This window comes from Dermacentor albipictus, chromosome 6 (assembly GCF_038994185.2).
Source record: "Dermacentor albipictus isolate Rhodes 1998 colony chromosome 6, USDA_Dalb.pri_finalv2, whole genome shotgun sequence".
NCBI lineage: Eukaryota > Metazoa > Arthropoda > Arachnida > Ixodida > Ixodidae > Dermacentor > Dermacentor albipictus.
Genome location: NC_091826.1, coordinates 82,063,679 through 82,077,235, shown reverse-complemented (window position 1 = coordinate 82,077,235; position 13,557 = coordinate 82,063,679). Strand labels below are relative to the sequence as shown.

At 50.1% G+C, this 13,557-nt stretch overlaps 1 protein-coding gene across 2 annotated transcripts in view; it reads right to left on the bottom strand.

The window, feature by feature from the left end:
• LOC139061245 (proline-rich protein 36-like) overlaps positions 1 to 13,065 on the bottom strand; it is a 35,624-nt gene extending 22,559 nt beyond the window's left edge. The window contains exons 1-3 of one of the 2 annotated variants that reach the window (XM_070540951.1): positions 12,809 to 13,065; positions 12,590 to 12,746; positions 114 to 2,088 (exon numbers count right to left, since the gene is read on the bottom strand). In XM_070540951.1, coding sequence (XP_070397052.1) covers positions 114 to 1,950 — 1,837 coding nt within the window. In that variant the 5' untranslated portion in view covers positions 1,951 to 2,088; positions 12,590 to 12,746; positions 12,809 to 13,065. Of the gene's footprint in view, positions 1 to 113; positions 2,089 to 12,589 lie in introns of both variants that reach the window. The other variant, XM_070540950.1, reaches the window with a different exon arrangement.
• Between the last annotated feature and the right edge of the window lie 492 nt (positions 13,066 to 13,557).

Sequence of the window (13,557 nt, the reverse complement as noted above, 5' to 3'; positions counted from 1 at the left end):
CGCATATCGTGTGTCACCACTGCGAAAGACGTCTGCCGCTACTGCTTTATCTGCGTGCTTGTAAAATGCTGCGCGTCAACCGAAGTAATGACAGTCAAGCCACGTTCACTCACCGGCTGTACGCAGGGGTCCGGAAGCAGGCATCGGTCCGGGAGGAGGTGTCGGTGCGGGATACGTCGGTCCCCCTGGCCAGGAGCTGGGCGGCAGCTGGCACGGCAAGAGTGCGGCGGGGAAAACGTTGTCCCCCACGGGAAGGCGTCCTCCCGACTGCTGAAGCGCGGGCGAACCTGGCGTTGAGGTCGACGGAAGTGCTGCCTGTGAACCGACGCTAGCGTTCGCGTGTGGCACCACCCACAAGGTGCCGTTCGCCGAACTCTGAATTTGGCGAGGTAAGCCCGCGACGGCGGTCGGCTGCGCCAGAGCCTTTCGGCCTCGGCGGATCGGCCCCGCGCCGCGGCGGTCGGCTTGCTGCCACTCGTGTGGCCACTGCACCTGCCCCGATCCCGGCTGCGGCACTGGCTCGTGCTCCTGAACCACGAGCACGGGCGGACGACGCATCGCGTGTTGGACATCGCGACCCGTGCTTCTCCCGCGGAGTGCCGTGTGCGTCTCTTGCCGCGTGACGTTCGCCGGATGCACGGTGTTGAAGCTTGCTCCGTGCACTTCCATGAACTGCTGTCGGCCGGCACCGGATAGTTTCATCTCGACTGAAGCGAATGCGGGCGGCCTCGCTTGTTCTGGCGCTGAGCGAACGCTGGCGGCGACACCAAGCCGCATTTGCCCACCGAAAGCCGTCGCCGTGGCCGCTCTTGGCATTTCGATAGGCCCTACGGGCGCCCCCGTATCGCTGAGACCATACTGTCCGGGATTGCCCTGATGAAATGAGGTGGACGGATTCGAACAGTGCGGCGTGTTGCGTGCCACCGGTGGCAACGTTACCCTCACCGGTGCGTCAAACGCATGAGGTCGCGTTGCCGACTGTGGGAATGAGTCACGGGACGTGCGAATCGCGAGAATCGCTGTGATATCTACATCCCTATTCGCGACCAGCGGAGGCTGCTCCAATGATGACCTCATAATCGGACACGAGCGGGACGCTAGTGGCCCTTCTTTGTTGTGACAGCTTTCCTCGTGCGAGTTCTGCCAAAAGGTGTCAAGACGAGGCTTTGGAATCGCCGGCGGCTCGCTACCGGGAAATGACAGCGAGGGTACTTCGTACTTTCGGTAATCGCGTGAACGGCTTCGGCCGGGCGCATTACCGGACTCGTCGTGAAGCCCTGCCAACGTCCATGCATAGTGTGCTGCTGATTGCGTTAGTTCGCGGCACGCGTTTGCATCGGTACACGGCACACTCGGGACGGATTCAAACGGAGCGGCGGCGTGAGACTCATTGCCACCGGAAGCCTCCATTTCTCGACCCGCTTCTCTGTGCGTAATCATTGCTTGAGCAGCTAAGCCGGGCAGAGGGCGTTGCGTAGGCGCGTCTCCCGCACGAAGAGCATTGAAAAGAAGCGGGGATTGCTCTTCCGACGCCGGCATCCAGGGAACGGTCGGCTCGCACCGAGCGGGCGCAGGTCCGGTACGTGCCTGTACCTCCCCAGCGGAGTAACAGTATTGGTCGCGAAAATCTAGGGATCCCGCTAGCGTCGAGGCAGTGTACGAAACGCACGTCAACTCGTTCCTGCTGTCTTGGCTCGCCGCGCTCGGTTCGGCTGACGCAAGCCCTTTCGGAGGACCTGATTGAAGGTATTCCACGATCAGCGCTATTTCCCGCTCTTCAGTGGAGTGCGATCCGTCGGTATGTCCAAGGTCCTGTCGTCGTCCATCGTTGGGCATTTGTTCGCCCGCCATTTGTACAGTGCTGTCTGGAGAGCGGCTTTCGACGTCGCCCCTTGTTAGGCCGCAGGTTCGACGCACCTCCGACGGGTCTTCATTCGCAGCAAAATCCATGCGAATCAACTTACTTTGATCGGGTTGTCCTTGTCCGGGCAGGCTATGGAGACGCTCCCGCCGCTTGCGCCGAAAGGCGCATTTGGATTCTCCGATCGAAGATAGCAGAGAGTTTTGCCCTGGTCCCCGATTCGCCGACTGCGATGTCGAGAGACGCAGCACGTATTGAAGTTTGCCGCCTTCATCCACCAGCAAAGCGTCAGTCTAGAGATCAGTGCCAGAGCTAGAGACCAGAGATCCACAAAAAAATTCTACACTGGGGAACTACTTCTAAAGCAGACGGCAACCAATAGTGATGTTTGACATATTGCACGCGAAGGCGACCAGCCATTGGCAAACAGCGCATATACGAATGAAAGTTTTTTGAAGTCAGTCACTGTCGAGCTTTTCGTACTTCGCCAGAATGTTCACAAAAGGCTGCATGCCGGCTTCTGTACGCAGTCTGCCTTTTTTTTCACCCTCTCATCTCACTGCTCCCCTCTGCTCTTCTCCCAGCATATAGTAGCCAATAAGACAGCTTTCAGATTAACATTCTTTCCTCCTCCCGTTTTTCACGTTATCTCGCTTTCTATTCGCGCGCACGAAACGAATGATCCCGTGCCGTGTTTTTTTTTTTTTTTGAAGGGGGGGGGGAGCTTATGATATGCTGTATCACTGAAATTTTTTGGGCGAGGAAACAACATTGATTAGCGTCCGCGCCTCTTTTGTCCTTCAGTACAACATGGTTTTTTTTCCTAGCTTCTTGAAACTATCATGTGCGCCATTTTACCCTATACATGCGTGAGACATATATTGCACAGCCAGAATTCCAGCACAACAAAAAAAACTTTTTTTGTTAGTATATGAGATAACACGAAAATCTTCAATATAGCCGGATGGCAGCCGTCCGCGGATATCACTGGTGAGGAATCGCCGTTTTTATCGTCAGTGCCCAAGGTAATCAATATACTCAGTCATTTGCCTGTGAGTAGTGGCAAACGGCCAGCGTCATGTTTCTCCTGAATCAAAAGTGCTAGTGATCCCTGCACACCTTCCAGCCTGTATAATGGTTCGAGCGAAAGCCCCACGTAGTACGATATATAGATGCCCGTGGAAGCAGCTTGATGTCGTAAGATCTGCAGAATAGCTAAGGAGATAAAAAAAAACATTGGCTAACTGCGAAAGCCTTTTGCAAAACTTCCATTCCAGCTTGAACACCTGATCAATAGCGGTCGAACAAGAGACAACAGTTCGGCAAACAGGCTTGTCTTCGTCAGCGCAACAACTGCTTTCGCTGGCGACCGCTCTCGCGGGAGCGACGCCAGTGATGATGACAACTTCTGTCGGCAATTCGCATTAAAATGGGTCTGCGACAAGTATTACGCCAGCCTGCTTAAGCTAATCAGGTTTTACTGCACACATTGCAGTCTAGCAGGTCCATGTTTTTTTTTTTTCCACCGCTCCAAATCCCAGCACTTCTGGAAGGTGGGTGTTCCCTACAGCTCTTGCCATGGGTGAATATCTTGGCATTCCATTAAGATGGTGCCGCGCCGTCTCCAGACTTTTGCGGCAGGAGACATGCGCATCATCATGTCGCGAGTATTGGCAACGGTGTGTTTTTTTGTTCTCAGGACAGTTGGCTCGGGCCTCGAAGAGCGAGGCACTGCCCTTTTGTGGTATCATACAGACTTTCTCTCCTGATTTCGTGCTTGTCCATATTTGGCAAATCACCATGCACTTCCTTGTTTCCATCATTCGCATACGATTCACCGCCTAGGTTTGTTTCTAACGTTTCATCACTTCGCGATTTCGGATTGTCTATTTACACGCTCAGCAGCACTTTTCATAATTGTACAGCTAACTTTCCTGCGAATTAGTTTGCCCAACTAATCGCAGTGTGGTAGTTTTTGCAAACAGCAAGTAGTACAGCGTGATTATGCTTTCTTTAAACTAAATTTTAAATTATGCTATCACATATAAAATGCAGACGTGGCTCTCGTGATGAAACCATGCGCAACAAATTAGCCATGACACGTGCAGCTATGGCGCTCCCTCTTCATTGGAACGATAACTGGTTCGCCATTATAATTAGTTGGACAAACGTGCGGTGCGGGGAAGCGCAGTTGCATGTCTGCGGTCTGGAGCTTAGTGCACTTTGGACGCTGTTAGGATCGGCCTGCAGGGTTACTGCTGCAGGTGCGTCCACCGCAGGAGCGTCCGCCACAGGTGCGTCGACCGATCCGGCGAGGACAGCGCTAACTAACCGTGAACTTCCTTTGAAGAACTTGACTACGGCGGCGTGCATTCCCCAAGCGCCTCGTTCGGAGAACAGGAGAAAGCCAGCTGTGGAATGCAGAGGCGCCGGATGGGTTCGGGCGTGACCATCTGACTACGGGAATGCAGGACAATGGATAACACGACGGCCGCGCTGCAAAGGTCATCTGCCTTCGGAGGGGGCACTGAAACGGTGTGCGTGCGCGTGCGGGTGCGTGCGGGGGTGCGTGCGGGGGTGCGTGCGGACAAAGATACCAGACAAAGATACCCCGCACACACGCAGCCCTCAAGAAAGCGGATAAGCCTTGACCTACTCAGAAGCGGCCGGCGGACTCTTCGAGCAGTAATCTGAATCTTATCCTTGCTCTCCGAGCGTTTCCTCCCATTGTGGCCGCATTTTAAACAAGCACCAGATATCGACCAAACGCGACCGCCTTAAAGGGCCCCTCACCAGGTCTGGCAATTTTGAGCTGACAAGCGCAGAACAAAGCGCAGAACATAGATTGCGCGATACCGATCGCGTCTGCCAAGTGCTGCATCGCTACGCGCCGCGGAAAGACGTGAAAATTTCAAGCCGAACGCGATTTTCCCTTCTCCTCGTGGCCGCCGCGCTCCAAGCCGGAGGATAAGGTACACGTGATAGCGTGCCTACGTACACGCGTTTGCACTAGCTGTGACCTCCAGGGTGTCTACCAAGTTGAAATTTCCAAATTCCCCGAGTTTTCGAGGTCTGCCCCGAGTGCTTTTGCGAAATTCGCAAGTGGCACAGAACTTTGTTTTATGTCAAGGCGCGGTGACAGGCATGTTAGAAAATAAAGAAAAAGACGACTTAATCCAGTTTGAATACTAAGGAGTAGTGTTTATTTTATCCAAAAAGGATATAGAAGGGACAGGTTAGTAAAATGCACAGCGAATAAAATATATTCGAAAAAGAATGTTAAAGCCCATTGCAAATCGAGTCGAGCATTTTCAAATACAAATAAAAAGATGCATACAGAAGCAAGTATTTTCCAGTATGAGCTATTTCTATCACTAGATAGCAAGCTCATTGATATGAGGCCCGAACTTTGTCACATGTGGGATTCTCTCTCAACAGCTGGAAAGTCAACCTCAACTGTACCTTCATACTCTCAGTCCACGCGCATCGCCTCAGTGTTGCGTTCCGATGCTTTAAAGAGTTTATTTTGGTTTGGATGACCGCCACTTGCACCTCGGCGTTAGCCAACACTGTATTTTGGGATGAAGCTCCTTCAAAGAAGCGGCGGCACATGCTTTTTCTTTTGCTTTTCCGTTCATTCCTCAATGCGTCGGTCCTTTGTGTTCTCGTCCTCCTTCCGCCACGCGTTGGCCCCGCGGACCATTTGAAGTATCCTCTTGATCTGTTGCACAGTCAACGTCCAATTTTTCGGACTCCCTACGGGCCTCGAAAACGTCCGAAAAAATGAATGCAGGAGGAGGAGCAAATAAAAAGAGAAGGCAGGGATGTCCAGCAGAAATGCGTCTGGCTGACTACCCCACTCTGTGGAAAAGGAAAGAGGGAATAGAAAGATAAGAAAAAGGGAGAGGAAAGCCGCGGTGAGCTCATGCACAAGGATGCATGTCTTTTATTGTCCTTAAGGGCTCAAATCGCCACAGGCACGTCCAAGAAAGCTCTGAAGGCCTCCCAGTGCACTTATTAGGCATATCGGTGCTCGTACTGTGACGATACATACTGTATCAATCTGACGATACATACTGTGCTGTGACGATACATACTGTAAGGAATATATACTGTATCCCGTGACAACAAAGTGGCCGCCGCCACACACCTCGTGCGAACAAGAGAAAAGAAATGAAGGAAGACAACGTTACGAGGCTGATACAGGCGTACGCGCTGAGCCACATAGCGTACGTCGCCGCGTACGCCGACTGGAACAGGAGCGAAACCGACAAGCTGAACGTGGCGATCCGCAGGGCCTTCAAGACCGCCCTGGGAGTACCCCAGCACACGCCAACCCACAGACTCCTCGAGCTGGGCGTACACAACACGCTCGAGGAGATCGCCGAGGCGCAGAGAATCCCGCAGCTGGAGAGGCTGTCGAGCAACAGAGCGGGGAGACGAATCCTAGACCTGCTCGGGATTCGATATCACGAGGCGCGGCGACGGAAGGAAACACTGCTACCGGGAGTCAGGGACGCCATACAAACGGAAAACATGCCGAAGCCCATGCACCCGGTGCATGACGTGCAAAGACGTAAACGCAGGGCAGTAGCAATCCTCGGGGAGCACGGAAGACGAGAAGGCGTCCTCTTCGTCGATGCAGCCAGGTACCCGCGGCCAGCCGGTGACCGTGATGGCGACGAGGGACGACGACCATCACCGCCACTACAACAGAATGTTCGAGACGAACTGGAGTTACCAGCACCACCATCACTACTACTACTACGACAAAAACGGCAATAGCAACAGCGGCAAGATCGACATGGCCGGCCGACGGCGGCGGCGCCCGCCTTCTCCATGGCAGTCGTAGATACAAAGAGAAGGATCCGAGTCACGGCATCAGCGAGGCTGCCGTCGGTCGAAGCAGCGGAGGAGATGGCCATAGCCCTCGCGATACTCCACGGAGGTGCGGAGGATCGCCTGATCATTAGCGACTCTAAATCAGCGATTCGGAACTACACCAAAATTGGGTGTCCGCGGATGTGGCGCGCATGCTCAACGCCAGGGCCGGGGACTTCGGGCCCGGCACGATTACAAACAAGTCCCTCAAGTGGTTCCCCGCGCACGTCGGGGAGCTTGGCACTAACAACAACAACAACACACACGTCAGAAGAGAGACTTCTGACACACGTCAGAAGAGACTTCCCACACGTCAGAAGAGGGACTTCAAAGACTTTTAGCTAGAGGACTACGCCTGTGTCTAGGAGTTCCACGAGCGACTTCGAGTTCTCTTGTAATAGCTGAGGCTCGCCAATCACCATTTCCAGTGATGCGAACTACAGAAACATGCCGGCATTATTTCCGCCTTCAAACCCAGCATAAAAACCACCCATTGGCTCTAGACATAATGAATCGAGATAGAAGTTATGTTCATATAGAAATTCAAGAAAATCTTCACATATTGCCAGAAAATGAATTTTGGAACTCAGACATCGAATATCCTCCATGGCTGCTTGCAGTTCCAAAAATTGAATTATCAGTAGAGGGGATGTTCAGCAAAAGAGACATGTTCATTCAAGCTGCTCAACAACTAGCACTATACCAGATATATATGCGGTATTCAGGATACACACGTCTATACAGACGGCTCCAGTACAGCAACCTCTTCAACTTCATCATTCATTATACCGCACCTCAACAAACAAGAATCATTTAAGTTATCTCGTGCGACTTCGTCCACAACGGCTGAACGGTTCGCAATCCTATGTGCGGTAAAATTTATATTGTCAGTAGCAGAAGCGCAAAAATGGGTAATTTTCAGCGATTCACAGGCGGCACTAACATCACTCTGCAGCACAAAGGGGAAAACATTCAGCGACAGTATAATATATGAAACACTTAAATACCTCACAAAGGCAAGCGAAGCAAAACATGCAATAGCATTCCAGTGGATACCAGGGCATTGCAACATTCCTGGCAACACAGCAGCTGATGAAGCAGCACGACAAGCGCACCTGAAAGATGATACGGCTCCGCTCCCAATATCAAAGAATGAATTACGCTGCATTATAAGGACAACGTCTTTCAACATGTCTAGAAACACTTGGTTTGACCAGAATTCTAAGAGCTCTGACTTATATCATATTGATCCATTTATTGAATTCAAATTTTCATTGTCATTAGATAGAACTATAGAAACGCTTATTCATCGATTAAGGCTAGGCACTGCCTACACAAAGCATTTCTTACACAGAATTGGCCGAGCGGAAACCCCCGAATGTGATTGCGGATTTGTAGATGAAGATATATATCACCTCCTTCTAGATTGCCCATATCACGACACACCAAGATGCCGACTTAAATCAGCGCTAAGTAAATTAGACCGCAGACCTTTCAGTTTAAGGAAACTTTTGGGCCCTTGGCCAACAACGGCCTTGCAGAAGAGCGCTTTAAAAGCACTAAAGACTTTCTTTGAAGACAGCGGCATCGCTGGACGCTATTAGTGCTTTCATTGTTTTGTTCATTTCAATGTGCCTCTATATATCCATCTGTTTGGGAATTATGTTATGTTGACTGCTTTGTTGTGACTGTGAATGATTGTTTACACGATGTATATACCACCCGCTGACTAGACAATGTGCTATTAGGCAACAGTATCGTTTGTACTTTTGAGACTTTCGACTACATAAGTGTGGAGACATTTGCCATGTATACTGTATGTACCCGCGACCCGCTGACTAGAAAATGTGTTATTAGGCGACAGTATCGTTTCTACTTTTGAGACTTTCGACTACATAGGTGTGGAGACATTTGCCATAGTCTTCCTGTGGAAACGTTGCTTTATAAGTCCTGGTGCTTGTGTGAAATGATTATTTGATATGTAACCGTGAACCCTGAATAATGTATGACGGAACCACCCAAGAGATAAGGAGTAGCCGGCGCCTTAAATTGCGCGCCAACATCTCCTTATATCATATCAATAAAAAAAACAACAGCCGCGACGATAACCACAACTACAATGCTAACGGCCGAAGACGCACCGACACCCCGCCCAACCACAACGAACGCGCCCAGCTCGTCGCGACGCAGCTTTCCCGCCGCGACGCGGTCACCCAGAGGGCAGCCGCTGCGGTTGTTGTGCGGGAGCCCAGCGGAGGAGTGACGGTGACGGCCACCCCGTCCGGCGCCGCCGCTGTCACAACCCAAATCGCGGCTGACGGAGCTGGGGACCACGGGGTGGCCGTTTAAAGCCTAGAGAAATGATAAAAACACACAAACTGAATGTCTGCAGACACCGAAACTGTCAATTTTTACCGTGTTCCAGCGCGGGATCATGCTCTGTGATCCGCTCGTATCTGCGTCAGTATTCGTGTGGCACTGGCTTATGCCGCTAGTGAAGTGTCCTCGTGCACAGCGCGCAAACAGCTCGAGCGCGACGCCGTCAGCGGAAGTTCACCGCACCTCAAAAAAGTGAGGAGACAAAAAAATGAAGGCGGGGCTCGTGACGTATGCGGCACACGATCCTCGAGTTCCGGTATCGGAGAACACAGGGCAGGAATTTCGCTTGCGGAGGGTAGACGGGCCAAGTGGAGAGAGTGTCCCGCTTGGCAGTGGAGCTCGCCTCCTGAAATCTTGGGTTCGCGGCACTGACATATTTCTATCTCGGCTATTATTGAGCCAGTTTGAAATTTTCTTGCGGTAGAACGCTCCAGGCGGACACGTAACAACTTTCAACGTATAAGCGAAATTTGCTATGGGGCCTGGTGAGGGGCCTTTAAGGATGTTTTCAGGGAGCCGCCAAAAGATTGGTTGTCGCTACTCACGCAACCTGCGCCATGTCTTAACAACCTCGAAAACAATTAAGCCTTCTATCAACTCCTCCTTTCGCCCAAGCGATAAACCCCGTCGCAAAGTGTTCGCACATACGACCACAGACCACCGTCAGTAGTGTCTCGAATTTTTTCCCTAATAGGCAAAGAAAACTTTACTTGCGACATCAGAAATGCCATCTACATGCTTGAGTGCTAAACGTATCATAAGCAATACATTGGTCAAACCGAAACGCCACTCAGCTTCCGTTTCAACAAACACAGGGCGCATGCTTCTACCCTTCCTCAGCTTCCACAGTTCAATTAATGTTCCGTCCTTTTACGTGCCAAGACCTCGACTACGTGAAGGCACTACACGCACAATATACACGGGCGTCTTTACGTTTCACCGTCGTGTAAATGCGGCCTATAGCGGCCGGGATTTGATTCCGCGATCAACCTCGTGCTTAGGAGTGCAGCGCCAAGCCACTAAGAAAGCACAGTGGGTACCTTCCACTGCCAAAGCATGTCCAAATTCCAGGTCCCTCTTGAAAGAATCGAAGCCACGATACTGCAACCCGACTTTGAAACACTTCACTCTGGAGTTGTTGAATCTTTTTCTGATCAATAATTTCAACCCTCTCCCAACCCGAAAAAAAAAACTGAAGCGTGAAAAAGTTACTTTTCTTTCTGTGCAGCAACATTAACTGCCTGCCATGCTTATATTTTTTTTCTTACTTTTTATATTTTTTCTAAGTTTGCTTCTTTCCAAGATTGCTGTTAATTCTTGCGTTTTTCTGTAGCGACTTAAGATATTAGACAGTTTTAGTTACACGTACGTAGAGGCTTTGCGTACGTAGAGCTTCTAGGTGTCAGCAGTGCGCATGCGTAGAACGTAACGGGCGCGCGCGCGTCTCAAGGACGTACGTGAGATTAGATAGCTGACTCTTAATCGCAGTATTTTTACGCGTCTTGCTGCCAGTACGGCGAGCCGCTTATCGCAGCTCCTCACATGTTGTAAACCTTTTACTCCGGCGGCTGCTGCGTACAGCGCGGCCGCCTTATCCTGAAAGCGATCTGCGATGTGTAGAAGATGCGCCGAGTGGTAGTAGCTTCGTATGCGCTGTGCTTTCGACGCTTGGTTCGCGTTGAAGCGAGAGACAGCACGAAGGTCAATTCGCTCGCTGCTGCTGCTGCGCTTCCGCGATCCGGCGTTTTGACAGCCAGTTTCCGCGGTCATGGAGTGAGATACGTTCATGTTTACCTGTGCGCGCGTGACACGGTGCTTGCTAATTTAATTGGTAAGCGAATGTTGACAACTTTATGTGGCCGATAAAACTACTATCCTTGCTTCGTGTAGCTGTCTACTATAAATTGCTATCGCAATCGATGTTTCACCTTTTGGGCGAAACTGCGACTTTCTTTTAGCGGTTTAATCATTGTAGTTGCTTGCAAGCATTACTGTGCGTACGCCACGTGTACGCAATCCGATTTTTGATATTTTGTTACTTACTGGCTGATTTTAAACGCTTCAAGATGTGCTATAAATGCAGCTATCGTTTCTTGTGGCGTAATTTGCTCTTTTATCATTTTCCTTTTTTTATTTTATATTAAGAGCGGCTTATTCCTTACATTTTCGCACTCTGACGAAGGCCCTGCCTTCGTCAGAGCGCATATTGCCGCCACAGCGCATATCGCAAGAGGGCTACCTCGCGGCTACATTCGTATATCGCCGGCGCGCAAGGAGGAAGCGCGGAAATATGCACGCTTGCAGTATCGGAGGGACGCGCATGCGTGCAGGCGTCGGTCTCGACACCAGGGGTTCACCGCTAGAAGGGGAGGAGGGTCGCCTTGCCACGCGCTCGCACAGCCCGCAAACTTTTGCTGTTGACTGTACCTGCGGCGGCTGCCTGATCCGTATTTTCCCACTTCAACATTGTTTTAAATTTCCACTGTAAACACCCTGCACATATACAACTTATCTAAGTAGATATATACACACAGGACAAGGTTTGTTACATTTTTGAATGAGATGGAGCTAGCGTACTAAGAATTATTTCTAAAGGTATGGATAGCCTACACCTAGATAATGAGTATGTCGCTTTACGTTCACCTCGCTTCAAAATGCTTTGCGCGCATTTTTCGACCCTGAAAAAAACCTGGGGACTCAGTGACCCTTTCAGCAGAGTATTCTATCAACGGCGTGTGAAATGCACGTGAATGATTTGTGTCTCAGTATCGCTTCTCTTTCCAGTAAGCAAAGCTAACGACTAATAAAAAAACACTTCTAATAATTTACAACATTTATCAGGGATGGAAACATCGTCACTTGCATGCAAAGATCATAAATATATACAGGGTGTCGCAATTAACTATCATACACCAAGATTTAAAAAGAACAAAGCGTTACTAGAAGAAAACTTAGTGCATATTGTTTCCAGCACAGTGGAGTAGCTGCCCGTAATTTTTTTGCTACTGAGATTTAATTAAGTAATTGTAATTACTAATCTAACTCGAGCCGTACTATAATAATTATAAGAGTGTCAATTCGTAGGCACAGCCAAGGGACATCTAACTGCAGTATTTTCAGTGACGTACAAATTGCGTACTAATTTTTTCCCGACTGATAAACACTGCGAAACATGGCGAATACTACGTGATATTATGCGAATACTACACTTTATTATGCGAGCGCTCCCACTCGCATAATAAAGCAGCGCCCTCGAACAGGCTCCTTCTGAGTTAGCGAGAACGAAATGAAGGAAATAAGGAAAAAAATCACTGCCCAAGCACTCCTTGACGATGGTTAACCAGCGAAGCTGAAAGGTGCGGCCCCGATGTTTATCACTGGGTTAATCCCCATGGTTCACAAAACGACGGTTCGGTAGCCTACCGGATCCTCGGTACGCAATTGCTCCTTGCAATCGCCTGCACTTGCCTGTTCTTGTGGCCGGGCTGCAGCATCGGGACGGCGTAGACGAGCTCGTTCCCGGTTGTGCTCGCGGCGTTGCTGGTCGAAAGCTGTCTGCTCCTCAGGAGTACGTATGACGCGTCGCCTATCCGTGTCGGAGAGGAACTGCTGCGCGCCCGCTCGGCTGCGACGAAGAGCAACGACGTCACTACTTGCGCTGCCAATCACGCGCCTCTTTAGCTTTACTTTTTCGTGCATTCGCATGGACTTTCGTCGGAGTTTTCAGCGTATAGGCGACAGATGGACGGACTGTCGGACGAATCGGCTACCCATATTACAGCTTCGCTGTAAAATATCGTGATCGAGCTTGCCTATCTGCCGCGCCGCGGCCGAAGTAACACGAGGCATTTGGTGTTTGTTGGAAACAAGCTGTGATAGCTTCATCTTAAAACTTTTTGTGCGCAAACAAACAGGGACAAAGAATAGAAGAAACACAAGGACGAGCGCTTTCTAACAACTAGTTTTATTTTTGCAGAACCGCCTGCTTAAATACCCACAGATCTGCGCGATCTAGTCAACAAAGCACGCCTATAGCGCATATAATACACACAGATCTGTGCTGTCAAGTCAAGAGAGCACGTCTATAACACATATTGCACTTTGTAGACTAGATCGCGCAGATATGTGGGTATTTAAGCAGGTGGTTCTGCAAAAATAAAACCAGTTGTTAGAAAGTGCTCGTCCTTGTGTTTCTTCTATTCTTTGTCCCTGTTTGCGCACAAAAGTTTTAAGATGAATCTGTTCCAACTAGGCCGACTCGCAGTTTTGCTTCTGTGATAGCTGTTGTTTTAGCGATAAAGTGCACGGATGTTATTTTCTTTTATCACAAAACATATCACCACAAAAGCGAATAGACAACGTCAGTGCAAATGTTAAGAGGGACACTAAAGATTAATATTAGGTCAACGTGGACTGTTGAAATACCATCCCAGAAA